At 37.9% G+C, this 19,997-nt stretch overlaps 1 protein-coding gene and 1 pseudogene across 1 annotated transcript; one reads left to right on the forward strand and one right to left on the reverse strand.

Annotated features, from left to right (window-relative positions):
• LOC118841651 overlaps positions 1–19,997 on the forward strand; it is a 1,013,973-nt pseudogene that overhangs the window by 464,900 nt on the left and 529,076 nt on the right.
• Positions 10,186–11,127, reverse strand: LOC118841320 (olfactory receptor 1361-like). Its single transcript, XM_036748703.1, has one exon. It carries the CDS (start codon positions 11,125–11,127, stop codon positions 10,186–10,188), a length of 942 nt encoding a protein of 313 aa, XP_036604598.1.

Here is a 19,997-nt window from a genome sequence, read left to right on the forward strand (position 1 = left end):
ATCGGCCTGGGGCCAGAAGTAACTTCTGGTGGAAGCAGCCCCAGAGCTGCACCACTTCTGCACCCCTGGGCCTGGGGCCAACCATGCACTCCTTTCACTCTGTTCTAGCTGTTCTACCCAGTAACCTTCTCTGTTGTGTTTGGCTTTTGTGGGTTGAGAAGTCTGGTAACTGCCACAGCTCAAAGATTCAGGGCCCTGTGGTCTGTTCTGCCCAGCTCCCAGTCTGGCTGGTCCTGGCACAGCCACACTGGGCTCTTCTCTACTCTGCTCCCAGCTCCATGTTATAGACCCATCCCTGTAACCATCTGGGCTTTCCTGGGCTGAAGCCCTGCTTCCCTCTGTTATTTTGTGGGTTCTGCAGCTCTAGAATTTGTTCAGAGCCATTTTTATAGGTGTTTGGAGGGATCTGGGGGGAGCTCACTTAAGTCCCTGCTTTCTAGCCTCCATGCCATCTTGGCTCCACCCCCCCCTTTTCAGTGTTTTTTAGTGACACTAAGTATTAAATTTTGTCAAAAACTTTTTTTGCATCTATTGAGATAATTATATGATTTCTCTTGGTTTTGTTATTGATATGGTCAATTGTGCTGATAGTTTTCCTAATATTGAACCAGTCTTACATTCCTGGCATAAATCCCACTTGCTCATAGAGTATGATCTTTGTTATATATCACTAAAATCTCCTAATTGATACTTTATTTTAAAAAAGATTGCATCAATATTCATTGGGGAATTAGTTTAATCTTTTCTGTTTTTGCTCTTGCTGGTTTAGGTATAAGCACCACATTTATGTTGTAAAAGGAATTGGGGAGTACTTTTTCTTTGCCCATTTTTCCAAATTGTTTATATGGTACAGGAATTAATTGCTCTATAAGTTTTTGGTAGAATTCATTCATGAATCCGTCTCGTTCTGGGGATTATTTTTTAGGAAGATCATTGATGGCTCATTCAATGTCTTTTTCTAAGATATTTAAGTATTTTATTTCCTCTTCTGCAAACTTGGTCCCTTCATATTTTTGTAAATATTCATCCAGTTTACTTAGATGATCAGATTTATTTGCATGTGATTGGGCAAAAGGGTTGTTAATAATTATTTTAATTTCCTCTTTATTTATGGTGAATTTAGATTCTTCTTTGCCTATTCTAATTCCTTTGATTTCTTTTTCTTCTCTTAATGCTAAAACTAACATTTCTAGTATAAAATTGAATAATAAGGGTGACAATGAACATCCTTGTTTCACCCCTGATCTTATTGGGAATGCATCTAGCTTATCCCCATTACATATAATGCTTGATGATGGTTTTAGGTAGATGCTATTTATAATTTTAAGGAAGACTCCATTTATTCCTATGCTTTCTAGTGTTTTTAACAGGAATGGGTATTGTGTTTTGTCAAAAGTTTTTTCTGCATCTATTGAGATGATGATGTGGTTTATGCTAGTTTTGTTATTGATATGATCAATTGTGCTGATAGTTTTCCTAGTATTGAACCAGCCTTTCATTCCTGGGATAAATCTTACCTGGTCATAGTGTATTGTTCTCCTGATAAGTTGCTGCAATCTTTTTCTAATATTTTATTTAAAATGTTTGCATCAATATTCATTAGGGAAATTGGTCTATAATTTTCCTTCTCTGTTTTGATTCTTCCTTCTTTAGGTATTAGTACCATATTTGTGTCATAAAAAGAATTTGGTAGGACTCCTTCTTTGCCTATTTTCCTAAACAGTCAATAAAGTATGGGAATTAATTGTTCTTTAAATGTTTGATAGAATTCATGTGTAAAACCATCTGGCCCTGGAGATATTTGCCTAGGGAGTTCATTGATGGCTTGCTCAACTTCTTTTTTAAAATGGGGTTATTTAGGTAATTTACTTTCTCTTTTCTTACCCTGGACAATTTGTATTTTTGTAAATATTCATCCATTTCCCTAAGATTATCAAATTTATGGGCATTCAATTGAGCAAAATAATTCCTAATTATTGTTTTGATTTCCTCTTCAGTGGAGATGAATGCACCCTTTTCATTTTTGATACTGGCAATTTGGTTTCCTCCTTTCTTTTTTTTAATCAAATTGACCAAGGGTTTATCAATTTTATTGTTTTTTTTTTCATAAAACTAGGTCTTAGTTTTATTTATTAGGTCAATATTTTTTCTTGATTTCAGTTTTATTAGTCTCTCCTTTGATTTTCACTATTTGTAATTTGGTATCTATTTGGGGATTTTCAATTTGTTTTTTTTTTCTAGCTTTTTCGGTTGCATGCCCATTTCACTGATGTCCTTTTTATCTATTTTATTCATGTAAGCATTTAGAGATATCATACTTCCCCTAAGAACTGCTTTTGCTGCATCCCATAAGTTTTGGTATGTTGTCTCATTATTGTCATTCTCTTGAATGAAGTTATTAATTGTTTCTCTGATTTGTTTTTAGCCCACTCATTCTTTAGAATTAGATTATTTCTTTTCCAATTAATTTTTAGTTTATCTTTCCATGGTCTTTTATTACAAATAATTTTTATTGCATTATGATCTGAAAAGGATGCATTGACTATTTCTGCCCTTCTGCACTGGATTGTGACGTTTTTATGCCTTACTAAATGGTCAGTTTTTGAGTATGTACCGTGTACTGCTGAGAAAAAAGTATATTCCTTTTTATCTCCATTCAGTTTTCTCCAGAGATCTGTCAATATCTGCCTTTTCTAAAATTCTCTTCACCTCCTTGACTTCTTTCTTGTTTAAATTGAAGTTAGATTTATCAAGTTCAGAGACAGGGAGGTTGAGGGCCCCCACTAGTATGGTTTTGCTGTCTATTTCTTCCTGTAACTCCCTTAACTTCTCCCCTAAGAATTTGCATGCTATACAGCTTGGTGCATAGATGTTAAATAATGATATTGCTTCATCTTCTGTGGTGCCTTTTAGCAGGATATATTGTCCTTCCTTATGTCTTTTAATTAGATCTCTCTTTGCTTTTGCCTTGTCTAAGATTAGGATTGCTACTCCTGCTTTTTTTTTTTTTTACTTTAGATGAAGCACAATATATTCTACTCCATTCCTTTACTTTTTCCCCGTGTATCCCCCTGTTTCAAATGTGTTTCTTGTAAACAACATATTGTAGGATTATGTTTTTAATCCATTCTGCCATCCACCAATGTTTTATGGGGGAATTCATCCCATTCAGATTCACAGTTATAATTACAAGCTGTTTCTTTTTCTCCACACTGTTGCCCTCCCCATATTTATGCTTTTATTTCTCCCTCCTCCCTTCCATTTCTCAAAAGAGTTTTGCTTTTGACCACCTCCTTCCCCAATTTATCCTCTCTCAGGATTTCCCACCCTTACCCTTTTCCCCTTGCTACTTCTTCCCTCCCTTCTGACCACCCCCTCTTTTCTTTCCCCTTTCCCCTCCTACTGCCTGTAGGACAAGTTTTATTTCTATACTTTTCAGAGTATGTTATTCTCTTCTTGAACCAAATAAGATGACAGTAAAACTCATGTAGTACTCTTCTCCCTCCCTTCGTTTCCTCTACTATAATAGGTTTTTGTGCTTCTTCATGTGATGCAATTTACCCTTTTCTACTACCTCCTTACCTCTTCTCCCAGGAACCTCCCTTTACATCTCTTATGTAAGTTTTATCATTATATTAGTTATTTTATACTGACAGCCACAGTCTATGTGTGTCCCTTTCAATTGTCATAATAACTGTACAATTCTTGAGATTGTGGCATATATATATATATACATATATATATATATGTATATATTTATGTGTATGTATGTATGTATGTATCTATCTATCTATATCTGTATCTATCTATATATATATATATAATATAACATATGTAAAACTATATAATTCTATATAAGGGTGTAAACAATTTTCCCTTATTGATTAACCAGTTTTGTGGTTTTTTTCCCCCTTGTTTATCTTTTTAGGTCTCTCTTGAGTTTTGTATTTGAAGAACAAATTTTCCCTTGAGTTCTGGCCTTTTCATCAGAAGGGTCTGGAATTCCTTTATTTCATTGAATGTCCATCTCCTTGCCTGAAAAATTATGCTCAATTTTGGTGGGTAGTTGATCCTTGGTTGTAGTCCCATCTCCTTTGCCCTTCGGAATATCATATTCCAATTTCTCCTGTCATTTAATGTAGAAGCTAAAAGATCCTGAGTGATCCTGACTGTAGTTCCACGATATTTGAATTGTTTCTTTTTGGCTGCTTGCAGTGTTTTCTCCTTGACTTGATAATTCTGAAATTTGGCTATAATATTTCTTGGAGTTTTCAATTTGGAATCTCTTTTAGGGGGTGATTGGTGGATTCTTTGGATGACTATCTTCCCCTCTGGTTCTAGGACCTCTGGGCAGTTTTCTTTGATAATTTCTTCGAAGATAATGTCCAGGTTCTTTTTTTCATTGTGGCTTTGTGGTAGACCAATAATTCTTAAATTATCTCTCCTGGGTCCATTTTTGAGGTCAGTTGTTTTTCCAAACAGATATCTCATATTTTCTTCTATTTTTTCATTCTTTACATTTTGTTTGACTACTTCTTGATGCCCTCTAAAGTCATTAGCTTCCACTTGCTCAATTCTAATTTTTAATGAATTGCTGTCTTTATTTTGCTTTTGAGTTTCCCTTTCCAATTGCTTGATTTTACCTTTCAGGGTGTCATTTTCTGTATATAGATTCTGAATCTCCTTAGCCATTTCACCAATTTTACTTTTTAAAGATTTGATTTCATCAGTGTTTTTTTTTCATTTTTTCTTTTACCTCCCTAATTTGGTTTTTAACATCCTCCTTTAGCTCTTCCAGGAATGTTTTTTGGGCTTGCGACCAGTTCACACTCCCTTTTGAGGTATCAGATGTGGGTATAGTGTCAATGCTGTCTTCTTCCAAATTGGTATTTTGAACTTCCCTGTCCCCACAAAAAAAAAAAAATCAATGTTCCTCGGTTTTTTCGTATTATTCTTAATGTTTGGTTAACTTTTTCCTGGCTTTCCAGTGGATTTCTGCTTTTGGGGATCAGGGAGCTCTGTCCCAGGTTTGTTTTTCTGGGAATTGTGATCCTAGTTACTGGCTTTATGTGTCTTATGGCCATAGGTTTCCTGAGCTGTGGGGGAGGGGTCGTCTGGCTGCTGGAACTCTCCTCTTCCCCTGGGGCTGCTCTCCAGCAGTGGTCTCAGCTGTTGTCTGTGTTGGTGTGTTCTACTTCCCCTGGCTGTGCAAAAGCACGTCTGGGTTCCTGGTATTTACCCTTGCTTGCTCCACCCTTCTGGGACTCAATAATTCCCACTGTTCGGCTACTGAAGCCCCAGTTCTGTGTCCTGTTCACTAACATCTTGGGGACTGTGGTAGAGATAAAATAGATGTTGGTGAAAGAGAGTTTGATGAGGAAAAAGTATATGGAGCTATGGAGGTGAATGTTGGAACATATGGCTAGGATGATAAATAGATTCCTCGATACTGTCATCAAGTACATCCCTAGGAACAGTGGAAGGAGGAGTTGTTGTTGCTGTGGCCACTCAGAAAGCCCCATTAGGTGAAACTCTGATATGCTAGTCAGGTTCCCTCTGTTCATTCTTTTAATAAAAATCATAGAAGAATAGAATGCTACAATTATGAGGAATCTTGTATAACATCAATTCCAATCACTTCTTTTTATGGATGAGGAAACTGAGGATAATAACAGGCAAGTGGTTAGCTCAAAGTTGACATAGCTAATGGTAGAGAAAAGCCCAGAAATTAACTCTTCAGAATCACAGCCCAGATCTCTTTTAACTATACTGCTCTTTGTGGCAATATTACAAGTTAAATAAAAACTTGAATCCATCAGTGATCTATAAATTGAACTAGGTTTGGAGTCAGGAAGATTCATTTGGTATAGAGGAAATGAGCATCCCTTCAGAAGGGATTAGGGAGTTCTCAGGTATGCATCAGACCACACTCAACAACTTCATGAAATGGGACTGATCCCTAACTTACATCTGGCTTTTCCAGACTCTTTTGGACATTTTTGAGGGAATTCCATTGTATTCAAGACCTAATTAGAATGGTCCTATGTACAAACAAGTTACATATAGGATAAATAGGAAATAATTAACAGATGGAAAGGGTGTTAGGAATTAAGGGATATTGGGAAAGGATTACTGTATAAGGTGAGATTTTAGCTGACACTTGAAGGAAGCCTAGAGGTAGAGATTAGAAGGGAGAGCGTTGGGGGACAGCCAGTGAAAATGCCTGAATTTGAAAGGTGGGGTATCTTGTATGAAGAACAGCAAGGAAGCCAGTGTCACTGGTTCAAAGAGAACATGGTTAGATATAATTTATAAGTAGACTGGAAAAGTAGTAGGGGATGTTTGAAGGGCTTTGAGAACCCAAAAGAGGAGCCACTAGTCTTTATTGATTAAGAGAGGTGATATGGTTAGATTTCTGCTTTAGGAAGATAATTTTGACAGCTGAGTGGAGGATGGAGTAGAGTTGGGAGAAACCTGTGGCAGGAAGAGCAATCAGCAGACTGTGGGAACAGTCCAGAGTTTATGTGATGAAGTTCTATACCAAGGTGGTGACAGTATTAGATTATAGGAGGGGGTAATTATAGAGAGAGATGTTATGAAGGTAAAATCAACATGCTTTATCATTAAACTGTTTATACCCTTTGACCCAGCAACACCACTACTAGGTCTGTTTCCAAAGATGGTTAGGAAAAAAGGAAAAGAATCTATGTGTTCTAAAGTATTTATAGTAGCTGTCTTTGTGGTTGCAAAGAACTGGAAACTGTGGGGATGCCCATCAACTAGGGAATGGCTGAACACGTTTTGGCATATGATTGTGATGGAACTGATGAACTCATTGACCTTAGATAAACATGGATAGAATTACACAAAATAATGAAAAGCAAAATAAGCAGAACCAAAATAATGCTGTATACAGTAACAGCAATATTTTTTAAGAAGAACTTTGAGTGACTCAGTCATTTTGGCTATTGTAAATATACAAATAAACTACAAAGAACCTATCAAGAAAGATGCTATCAGCTTCCAGGAAAAAACTGATAAATAGAAAAATGTAAAGAATGATTTTTAATGTACACACATATTATACACACACACACACACACACATATTTGTGTCTAATAGTAGTCATCTCTAAGGTTGGGTAGATGGAAGAAAAAAGAAAGTTACATGATAACTTTATTATACATTTTAAAGGAACAGCAAGTTGTACATAATAGATTTGTTGATTCATGTACATATCATCTTTAAAAATTCCAATATGTTATGAAAATGCTTGTTGTTTCTTAAGTTCAGAATAAAATAAATACAATTTTTAAAAATGCACCAAGGGAAAAAAGAAACTTATTGAATAAGGGGAGGGGGGAGAGAGAGGGACAAGTCAAGGATGATACCTAGGTTTTGAGCCAGGGTGATTGGGAGGATGGTAGTGCTCTGAACAGCAATAGGGGAATTAGGAAGAGGGGAGGGCTTAAGGGAGCAGGTAATGAGTTCAATTTTTGACATGTTGAATTTAAGATATTTTGGGACTCAAGTTTGAAACTCCTCAATTTGCACTAGAACTGGCCCATTGCAACCCCAGAAGGATGGCAACTACTGTTTTCAGGGTCCCAATGTTAACCTTGTATGTGGTTACCCTCCACAGACTAGTTCATGAGCTTCCATCAGTGTATTTTCCCTTAAAAACCATCCAGTAGATCCAATTCTTTAGAAAAGATATTTATTCAAACAACACAACCAGAATACTGGTAACAAAACATTTGCCCCAAATCCAAGGGTGCATTTTCTCACAAATATGCCCAGAGACTGAGGAAAACAGCAGATCTTAATTCAAAGTATAATGGTATTTAGGCATACATGTAGGGAATACATATGGCCAAGACAGCTTGCAACTCAAGCACTTCAGGGCCTCTGTATTCTCTCTTTCTTCAGAGGATCCTCACAAAGTTTGTTGCAGTCTGAGGTACCACCTCATACCTATCAGATCGACTAATACAACAAAAAAGGAAAATGATAAATGTTGGAAAAGTTGTGGGAAAATTGGAACATTAGTGCATTTTTGGTGGAAATGTGAACTGATCCAACCATTCTGGAGAGCAATTTGGAACTATAAAACTGTGCATACCCTTTGATCCAGCAATACCAGTACTTGGTCTGTATCTCAAAGAGATCATATAAAAGGGAAAAGAACATATATGTACAAAAATATTTATAGCAGCTCCTTTAGTGGTGGCAAAGAATTAGACATTGAGAGGATGCTTATCGATTGGGGAATGCCTTAAGAAGTTGTGGTATATGAATATAATGATGAAGCCTCAGACCCTTTCTGAAGTGTGTAATAATTATTCTTGAATCTTAAACCTTCCCCACTTACATTGCAAGGCCTCTGGATTTTTACCCCTCCTGGCCTTTCAGCCCTGGTGAAGCCTCAATGGGACAGACTATTACATAGCTAAAACATTGCTATCCATGATGCCTGCAACACAAATAAAGATCAGGGTCGTGTAGGCTGCATGGGTAATGGCCTGATGTCCAGTCATTAGGGCATGGAGGCCTCTGGGCACTATGGTGGAGGTGAGGCACAGGTATTCTAGGGTCAGATAGACCAAGAGCATGCACAAAGGCATGTGAAGATATGGATCTCAAACCGTACATTCCAAAACAGAACTCCACCTCCTCCTGCAGCCCATCTTTGACATCTCTGCCTTCCAGCTTCCCTGGTTTCCTTCAAGTCTCAGCTAAAATCTCACCTATTGGAAACTTTTTCTTACCTCTCCTAATTCTACTGCTTTCCCTCTGTTCATTATGTCTAAATTAACCTGTATATAGCTTGTTTGTACATAGTAGTTTTAATGGTATGTCTGCCATTAGATTGCTAACTCCTTGAGAGAAGTGACTAACTTTTATTTTTCTTTGTATCCTCAACACTTGGCAGAGTACCAGGAAAATGGTAGGCACCTAATAAATGTTTACTGACTGACTGACTGATATCATTTGAGGGCTTTGCCATCACTTTACTTACTCAGGTTTGCATACTTGGTGTCATCCTTTCTTCTTTACTCTACCTTACCCTCTCTATATCCAATTAGTTACAAAGCATTACTGACTTTACCTCCATTATATCTCTAACATTCATTGCCCTTTCTCTACTCCCATTGCTACCACCCCAAATTGCCCTGGAATATTTCAACAACCTCCTAAAAGGTCTTCTTACCTCAAGTCTCTCATGTCTCCAATTTATTTTCCCAAATAACTGTCAAAGAGATATTCCTAAAGCATAGCTTTGACCATGGCACTCCTTCATTAAAAAGTTTCCAGTGGTTTTCTACTCCCGCTGTGACAGACATTTGAACCCTGGTTCTATAAACAATAACATATAAATATATATATATATATATATATATATATATAATGTATATATGTACATACATATACATACATAATACATACATATATATTTGATATTTTTACTACAATATAGTTTCCTTTGTAATCCTATATATTTTATGTATTTATTAACATTATTCTGAAAAGGGGTACATGGATTTCATCAGAATGCCAAAGCAGCCCATCACACAGAAAAAAGTTTATAGCCCTTATTCTAGGACAAATTTCATTGTTTGGTATTAAAAGTCCAATGTAATCTGACTCCTGCCTGTTTTCCACAATGGAAATACTACCCATTAGTCTTTTGCAAACATTGCAAGCAAAGCAGCTTACTTGCTGTTTGCCATACATGTCATTCCATCTTCCATCTTAATGCTTTTGCAGTCGTTGTCCTCCATGCTTCCTCACCACTGCATCACTTCTTTTAATAAGTAGTAAGATCCTATATAATAATTCACTTGCAGGGTGAAAAGCAGAGGTTTTGTATAATATTATCTTCTAACCTTAGCATGACTTTTCTTTCAGCTCAGATGCCATCTTTTGCTTGATGGCTTTCCTGAATCTATCAGCCTCAAATGCCCTCTGATACTAATTTGTATTTACTTTCTATATATCTTATATTTATTCATGTATGTATATCTTGTTTTCTCCAATAGCATGTAAGCTTCTTGAGGGGAGGGATAGTTTTCTTTCTGTCTTTGTTGCCCCAGCTCTTTGTATAGGACCTGATATAGAATAAGCGCTTAATAAACACTTTGCCTGATACTAAATGCTTGTTGAATTAAATTGAGTTCTATAATTCTAAGGCATTTGCAAGATCACTTTTGTAAGAATCAGTCTCCGTAGAGCTAGCTTCATGTCCTGATTTCTCAGGCTGTAGATAAAGGGGTTAAGCATGGGGGTAACTACAGTAAAGATAACTGAGGCCACCGTGTCAACAGCTGAGTACGAGGATGAGGGGCGCAGATAGATCCCCATTATGACCCCATAGAAGAGGGAAACCACAGTGAGGTGGGAACCACATGTGGACAGGGCTTTCTGTATTCCTTGGGTAGATGGGATCTTCATCACGTTGGAGAATATGAAGACATAAGAGATGGCAATACATGTGAATGGGGTAATAAACATGGCTCCACCCACAGTGAACACCATCAAATCATTGATGAAGGTGTCTGAACAGGAGAGCTTTCGAACTGGGTAGGGATCACAGAAGAAGTGGGGAATGGTGTTGTCAGCACAGAAAGACAATTGAGCCATTAGCAGGGTGTGTAAGAGTGCATGCAGATTAGTGATGACCCAGGATATGGCCACCAGAAGGATGCAAAGTCCAGGGCGCATCACTGTGGTGTAGTGAAGTGGGCGGCAGATGGCCATGTAGCGATCATAAGCCATCACCATCAGAAGAAACCCATCCATGTTTGTAAAAGTAATAAAGAAATACATCTGCATCATGCACTCCACATAAGAGATAGAGTTCCTTCTCATTATGTGATTTACCAACATCTTTGGGACTGTAACTGATGAAAAGCAAAGGTCAACAAAAGAGAGGTTGGCCAGGAAGAAGTACATGGGTGAGTGGATTCGGGTGTCCAAACCAATGGCCAGCATGATGAGCAGGTTCCCAATCACAGTGATAAGATAGACACACAGGAATAGCCAGAAGAGAATTTGCTGCTGTTCTGGCTGACTGGAGAGCCCCAGGAGAAGGAATTCAGAGATAATGGTTTGGTTTTCTCTGTCCATATCTGCCAGAGGAAAAATATAGCTCAATCAACAAAAGATAATAGAGTTTTTAATAGTTACTGACATGTTTTGTTTAGGAACTAGTTTTTTTGCATGCCCCCAAATCCAAGATGTTTCTTCATTTGACATTAATTTAACTGCAAAATTGGTCTAACCTTTTAAACTAATGATCAAATACTCATGTCCCAGAGTTGAGGATTTGGTCATGCATACAGTACTGATTTAAAGCAGTAAATAAAGAAATAATGTAAGTTGTTCTGCATGGAGGAACAAATGAGTTCCCTTAGGAATTGGTGTTGTGAACAGTCTTTATAATGTTCAGGAAGGACATATATCTGTGACATTCCTGTGCTGAAATGAACTTGTAAATTTGCGTCCTTCTCACAATCGTTCCCACTTCTACACTTCCACCTCTGCACTTTTAAGAACTTTTTCTTGAAATTTATACAAGATATTATTGGTAGTGAGAGGCTGCCCTGAAGTCAGGAAGCCCTAGATTTACTTAAGTTCAGTCTCTCAAACATGCTAAATAGACCATTGGTATTTAACCTTTTAGTATATCCTCAGGTAGTTCTGCAAGACTATAAATGTCATCTCCCAACATGTTTCATTTTATTTTAATTTACATTTTATTTGTTTCAATTAATAATTTTTTTCTTTTTCTTCCACTCCACTCAAAACATTGAAAAAAGAGAAAGAAAACTTGTAAGAAATGTACAGTGAAGTAAAACATATTCTCATGTGGCCATGTCCAAAACACATCTCAGTTTGCACCCTGGATCTATCACCATTTTATCAGGAGATGCCAACATGCTGATTCAACAGTCCTCTGGAATCATGGTTAGTCAGTGTCTGAGAATATAAGTTATGGCAGTGGAAAACCAAGTGAAATCTGCACTGGTAGACAAATTTTCCACTCTGGGGATCTCATAAAATGATGAAATCACAGGCATAGATTGAAAGAATAGATGATAGATAAATAGATAGGTAGGTAGGTAGGCATAGCTAAATATAAACAGATAAACTTTATCGGTGATATTTGCTTCAGTTCCCTAGATCCAAACTACAAGTTAGGGCTTTAGTTGAGATTCAGTTCACAACTATTGATTTTTTACTGCTGCCTTTTTAATTTTAACAACATAACTTTTAAGGCAGCCAAAAATACCCCTTGATAAATTATCTCATAGAGTTTTTAAAAAGTTAATATACTAAATAAAATTTTGTGCTTCTATTTTTTAAAACTAAACAATCAATGTGGTAGAAGAACCATGAGGCATACAAGGAAGATCATTGTATTTGCAATCTGAAGACTTGGATTTTAGCCTTTAATTTAATAAACATTACGGCTTGTTAACTGTGTGACCTTGAGCAAGTCTCTTATTCTCCATGAACCTTGGTTTGTAACATGTGGGATCCATAATATTTCTGTTATCTAGATAATGGTGTTATTTTGAACAAATAACTTTAAAATGCTTTTTAAATATGAACCTTAGGTTTTTATCAGCTACAACTGTATGACATAGTGAAAAAGCTAGATTTTTGAACTTGGTGACCTAAGTTCAAGTCTTTACTATTTAATATTTTTTTGAGGTCAAAGAGATCACTCAACCTCTCTGTGCCTCAGTTCCTTATTTTTAAACTGAAGGAGTTGTACTAGATGACCTCTAGGGACCCATCCAGTTCTTAAGCTATGATCTAAGATCTAAATCTTAGGATCTTATTATCTTATGACCTATGTTTTGTTTCACTTCAATACCCTAAGATGTGAATACTATTTCCTAACTCACCCAAATCTCCTTATGAGGCTGCTATGTTGCTCTGAGACTTCAAGATGGTTTGTACTCAGTCTGATGGTGATTCCACATCGAAGTTTCCCTGTATATTTTCATAGTTGCTGGCTTTAGGTGATTCGGTTTGAAGATTTCTTCCTGTAACTCTTTTCTTTCCCAATCTGTCAGTCTTCACAAGATTCAGCTCCTTCAGAATGATATGTCTTCCATGATACAGTAGAGAAAAGGGAAAGAGAAAGCTATGTATCATGCTTTTCTATGGAAGACATAAATGCTCTTAATATTTTCCCGTCAGAATAAACTTAATTTCCCATGCTACTCTTATAATGTAGAGAATTTTAAGGCTACATATTCATAGAGCATCAGAGTAAGAGGAGACTTTAGAATTCAAGAGTACCTTGGGCAGACCAAACAACACATGCTATAGGAATCCAAAAAAGGGAAATCTCAGTGTAGCTTGGATTGATCAGAGAGAATGGGGACTTTGCCTGGGCCTTGATATGTAGGTAGTATTTATTTACCGGAGGAGGGGCAAAACAGTTTGGACAGAGGGAAATAGGCTACACCAAGTTTTGTAGGTGAAAAAACACAAAGTAGTGAGGAAGGGAAAATGAGAACAGCCTAGCTGGAATGGAGGGTGCGCATTAGAGGAAAAGTGAAAAATATATCAAAAAAAGTACAGTGGGGTCTGTTGATAGGAATTTCAATTTCCAGGTAGAAAAATCTAGACTTTCTTTAAAATGGAAACAGAAAATTTTTCTGATTTCTCCCTAGCCCTAGTGTGAGACATTCCTGTTTTATTGTAATGGGCAGACCACTGCATTTGGTTCTAGAAAACCTGGTTTTGATAGCAGCTCTAATTACCTGTATGGCCTTAGGCTAGTCAAGCTGTTCTCTTTTTTTCTTCAGTTTCTTTAAAAATGAGAGTTTAGGACTAGATGATGTTTAAAGTTCCTGCCAGCTCTGAGTCCTAGGATTCTCTCTCAAGGACCACAGTCTAGCCTAGTTTTTACCAAATAGTAACTGAGCCACTGCCCCAATCGTGATTTTTCTATTCTCTGCTATAAGTTGTGCCTTGTTCTTGGTGGGGGCAAGAGGCAGGCTAGGATTGCCTGAGGTATAATTTTTACTTTTATCTGGACTAGAAAAGGGAGCTGTATGTGTATGTTTGTGTGTAGTTATGTATATTATCTATTTGTCTGTCTGAACATGAATTGTGTGTGTGTGTGTATGTCTTTGAAGGCAATGCTTTGGCTGCTGTTTCCTAGGCCTTACCTGGATGATTTGTAAAGACCTCAGGTATTTTCATTTAAAGCACTGACTCTGTTACTCCTACTTCTTTTCTCCAGTTAAGGGGAAATTCAAAGCCATCCAAAGGTTGAGAGCCTAGAGAAATTCTAAATTCCCCCTGGAGTAGATGACATAGAAAGAGAGACTATTGGTCCTTCGACAAGATAGGGCAGACCTAGTTCTTCTGTCTCAATGGGATTCTATGTTGGGCCTGTGGTGGGAATATTTACCAATTTGACAAACCTCTGAGATTTCATACCCATAGCAATTCATTAATGATAAAGGAGGAATAATGTCCCTACTCTATTTATCTCTCTTATGGTTTTCATGTTAATACATGGGAGTGACTACAATTCTAGGTCTAGGTTGGCCACTCGCTGTCTCTTTGGCAAGTCATTATCTCTCTTAGAGTCTGATATTTTTTTCAAGAAAGAAGAGATTGCATTAGATGATCTCCAGGGTCCCTTCCTAATTTAAAATTGTATTTCGAATTTCTTCCATGATTATATGAATCTTGGATTTAGAAGGGATCTTAGAGGTCATCTAGCCTGCCACCCCCTTATCATTACAAGATGTGTAAATTCCGTCTAAAAGATCACTGACAAGTGGTCAGTCTCTTTTTGGATGTAGTCATTGACAGGGAACTCACTACTTCACAAACCAATGCATTCCATTTCCAAATGGCTCAAATTATTGGGAACTTCTTTCTTAAACTGATAAAAAGAATCACTTTTCTATAAATTCCATTTTAGTCACACAGAATAAGTCTAAACTTTACTCCATACATCAGGCTTTCAGATATTTGAAGACATTTCTTATGTTTCCACAAATTTTTATTTCTAGAAGCTGAAAAAGCTGTGCTCCTTCAACTCATCCTAATATGGCATGGTTTGAAGCCCCTGACCATCCACATTACTCTCTTCTTGTCAATAACCTTACAGCATGCTTTTCAGAGTTAGCACTATGTTTCAGATGTGGACTATAGCTTGACAAGTGTAGAGTAGGCATCTGAAACTCAACATGTTCAAAACAGAACCCAATATCTTTCCAATGAAAACCTTCCATCCTTTGTGAGGGCACCAGCCAGGCCTTCAAACTCTATATCAACCTCAAGTTTTCACTCTCATTCACTCTAGCATGTTGTCTAATGTGAAGAAGACAAGATAGGAGTATCAGATGGTAGAATGAAAATTCAAAAGTCTTTGGTGCCATGTTTCCCTGGGGCATAGCTGACACATGGTAGTAATTAGGCAAATACTTGGGCAATGGTAATTGTTGGGTGAGGTAAGAGAAAGCAAGAGTTGAGACAAGAGGGGAGTGGACAGCATTCAAGTTGAGCTCCCCCCCTCAAGCGGTTATGTGCTGCCAGTATGTAAGAGGCTTGGTTGAGCATTAGAACTAGTATCAGTCAAGGAGTCTCAAGTGGAAGTCTCAAGTTGCTCAAGTCTAGGAAGCCACAAATCAGCAACTGTAAGAGAGCTGATACTTTATCCAACCTCAAGCTACTTCCCAGAAACTTAGCATTCTATTCTGAAGATGTTAGTGCCCTATGCCAACACATTACTGGTGTTCCATGTGCTAGTCCCTGCTTTTTTCTAGTTAACTCAGTCACCTCTATAAAATTAAAAATACAGACATAGTCACTCCCCAAAGAATGACTCCCTAAGCTTTAGACTATTACTTGGTTAGGCAGTGTTGGAGCAAGACCTCTACCAATTCTGGAGCACACACATTGTACACTACCATTTATATTCTCAGTTTAGGCCTTAAGCCCTGTAAATAACTTAGGTTCTAGAGTTAGGCCCATTACTTCTATGGGTAAAATATACATGTACTCTTTCTACTGATTTTTTTTTTACTATTTTTATTCTGACACATATTTTTTTTCTACTGATCCACCTAGTAACAGGATTTGGAGGGAATGTGAATAATTTAGCTTGACATCAAGTTGAAGCTGTTATAACAAATATGATAGAGTAGATATGGAGCGAGGAAGATAATTCTTATCATCAGGCTACTAGACTTATCACCTAAGTGATGCTAAGTCTGATGGCCACCTCGCTGATTCCTGGGCCTGAACACGTATTTCACGTGATGACATACTGGTCAAAATCATGTTGAAGTTACAGTTTCCTAAACATTGTTTGATAGAAGTTCCAATGCAGGCTCACATATTTCATCAAGAGTCAGTATAGAAACAGATTTTAAAAAAGACAACATGTCCATCTCTTGAAAGCAGATTGTTTTCTTGTTGTAGTTCAACTCTAGGCCCAACTAGGATGGGTGGTCTAGATCATAGCCTAACCATTTCCCACTTCTAATGCAATGATGTAACATAAGCTCTGTGCAGCAGGGCCTTTGTAATTTTTGTCTTTGCATGTCCTAAGACTAGCAATTGGTAGCTGCTTAATAAATGCATGCACACACTAAGTGCTACACCTGCTTTTTTTACTTTAACTGAGGCACAATATATTCTACTCCAGCCTTTTACCTTTACCCTATGTGTATCCCCCTGTTTCAAATGCATTTCTTGTAAACAGCATATTGTAGGATTATGGTTTTTAATCCATTCTGCTATCTGCTTCTGTTTTATGAGAATGTTCATCCCCCACACGTTCAGAGTTATGATTTCTATCTGTGTCTTTTTCTCCATCCTAATTCCCCCTGTTTATGTTTTTATTTCTCCCTTTCCCCTTCTCCTCCTCAACAAAGTTTTACTTTTGACCACTGCCTTCCTCAGTTTACCCTCCCTCTTTCTTCCCCTCCCTTATCTTACTGTTTCCCACTTGCTACTTCTCCTCTCCCTTCTGACCACCCCCTCCCTTTTCCCCCCCTTCCCCTCCTACTTCCCGTAGGACAAGTTAGATTTCTAAACTTATCAGGGTATGTTATTCCCTTCTTGAACTAGATCAGATGACAGTAAAGCTCAAATACTGCTCTTCTCCCTCCCTTCTTTCCCTCTACTATAATATGTTTTTGTGCCACTTCATTTGGTGTAATTTACCCTTTTCTACTACCTCCTTACTGCTTCTCTCCTAGCCCTCCCTTTATATCTCTTACTTATATTTTAATCTTTACATCAGTTAATTTATACAGGCATTCACAACCTATGTATATCCCTTTCAATTGACATAATAGCTGTACCATTCTCAAGATTGACTTATATATGTGTATATATATATATATATATATATATATATATATAAAAACATACATAAAATGATATAATCCCACATAAAGATGTAAACAACCTGCCCTTATTGGTTAATAAGGTTTGTGGGGTTTTTCCCCCTGGTTACCTTTTTATGTCTCTCTTGAGTTTTGTATTTGGAGATCAACTTTTCCATTGAGTTCTGGGCTTTTCATCAGGAAGGTCTGGAATTCTCTTATTTCATTGAATGTCCATCGCCTTGCCTGGAAAATTATGCTCAGTTTTGCTGGATAGTTGATCCTTGGTTGTAGTCCCAGCTCCTTTGCCCTTTGGAATATTATATTCCAATTTCTCCTGTCTTTTAATGTGGAAGCTGAGAGATCCTGCATGATCCTGACTGTAGTTCCACGATATTTGAATTGCTTCTTTTTGGCTGCTTGCAGTATTTTCTCCTTGAGTTTATAGCTCTGAAATTTGGCTATAATATTTCTTGGTGTTTTCAGTTTGGGATCTCTTTCAGGGGGTGATTGGTGAATTCTTTCAATTACTATTTTGCCCTCTGTTTCTAGGACCTCTGGGCAGTTGTCTTTGATAATTTCTTTGAAGATACTGTCAAGACTCCTTTCTTCATCATGGATTTCCAGTAGACCAATAACTCTTAAATTGTCTCTCCTGGATCTATTTTCCAAGTCAGTTGTTTTCCCAATCAGGTATTTCACATTTTTTTTCTATTTTTTCATTCTTAATATTTTGCTTTACTACTTCTTGGTGCCTCATAGATTCATTAGCTTCCACTTGCTCAACTCTAATTTTTAATGAGTTAGTGTTTTCATTTTGCTTTTGAGTCTCCTTTTCCAATTGGTTGATTTTACCTCTCAGTGTGTCATTTTCTCTCTTTAGATTCTGTATCTCTATAGCCATTTCACCAATCTTATTCTTTAGGGACTTGATTTCATCAGTGGATTTTTTTTTCCATATTTTCTTTTAGCTCCCTAATTTGTTTTTTAAAATCCTCCTTTAGCTCTTCCAGCAATGCTTTTTGGGCGGAGACCAGTTCATATTACCTTTTGAGGTATCCGATGCATCTACAGTGTCATTGCTGTTCTCTTCCATATTTGTATTTTGATCCTGCCTGTCTCCATAAAAAGAATCTCTTGTCCTCGGTTTTTTTGTGTTCTTCTTCATGTTTGTTGGTTTGCCTTTTCCTGGTGTTACAACGAATTTCTACCTTTGGGTCTCAGGGATCTCTGTCCCAGCTTTCTTATTCCGGGGGTTGTGAGTCTAGAATTATAGCCTTCAGTTTCCCGAGGTGTGGGGGAGGGGTCTGGCTCCCTGGCGTCTCACTCCCTATGGGTGCTCTCCAGCACTTGCTTTCAGCAATGGTCTCAGCTGTTTGTTGTTTGAGTTGATGTCTGGCACTTCCGCTGGGGGAGCAAGATTACGTCTGGGGTCCTGGTGTTGACCCCTGCCAAGTCTGCCCCTCTGGGACTAATGAGCTTCTACTATTTGTCCACTGACACCCCACTACTTTCTCCTCTGTTCCAGCGTTCTTTTTTTTCCCGAGGAATTCTCTGGGTGAGGGGGGGGGCAGGGATTAGAGCCATTTACCTGGCCATTATGTCTCCTGGAAGTTCAAGAAACTGAGTTTCTGGGCTGTAAGCATCAGGAGTTGGTATTTTTCCAGCCACTGGTGTTGTGCTGCCTCTTCTCGCTTCCACAGACTGCCGTCCTGCACTGGGTGGCCTGGGGATCTCCACCGGTTTCGGGTGCCCAGCTTTCTCACAGTCTGTCTCCCATGTGCATTTCCCGGCCGGCCGCTTCTGCTTTGGTCTGGAGCAGCTCCACACCGAGCACTCTCTGAGCCCACAGGTTCGTGCCTTCAGCCATTCAGCGTTTCCTGGCTTGGAAATTTGCCCCAAACAGACTGCTCGCGGTCTCTGACTCTCTCAAATCTGCTCAAATTCACTTTTTTATGGGAATCTGACAGACCTTGTGAGAGAGCTCTGGTAAGACGCTGCCTTCATGCAGCCATCTTGGCTCCGCCCCGGAGCAGTCCCATTTGTACAAAGGTGGTGGCAAGTAGGAGTGAGTGATAAGCCTTGCCCACTTGCCCAATGCCACTCTTCAGCCTCTGCTAGATGTAAACAACACTCTAAGATTTATAAAGTATTATCTTTATAACTATGAGATAGTATAAATTATTTTCCCCATTTCGTAAAGGCAAAACTGAGAGGCATAGAGAGGTGCCAGGTGACTTGTCCAGCTATACAGTAAGTGAGCTTCACAACTTTCCTAATTCTAAGTCTAATGCTCTTTACCTTACACCATACTGCTTCTCCTTAATGAAATCCTTGATAAAGAGAAAGAGATCAGCGTCATGGAGGAAGAAGTTTCTTTTTCATCCTCTGAAACAGGAGGTTGATTATTGACATGTTTCAAGGGATAGGGGAAAGAAGCTTGAGGAACTCTCATTGGATGCCCCTGATCTCAGTGAAGTAAGAGACTAAATAATCTTTAGTGAATATGGAGAGCAGATGTAAAAAGATGGAAAAAGAAGTACAAAATCTCACTGAAGAAAATAATTCCTTAAAAGTTAGAACTGAGAAATTGGAAACTAAGGGCATTATAAAACATCAAGA

Source organism: Trichosurus vulpecula, chromosome 3, assembly GCF_011100635.1.
Source record: "Trichosurus vulpecula isolate mTriVul1 chromosome 3, mTriVul1.pri, whole genome shotgun sequence".
In the NCBI taxonomy this organism is placed as follows: Eukaryota; Metazoa; Chordata; class Mammalia; order Diprotodontia; family Phalangeridae; genus Trichosurus; species Trichosurus vulpecula.

Excerpts from the sequence above, each read along its gene's own strand:
- LOC118841320 (XM_036748703.1), bottom strand. The coding sequence starts at position 11,127 with ATGGACAGAGAAAACCAAACCATTATCTCTGAATTCCTTCTCCTGGGG.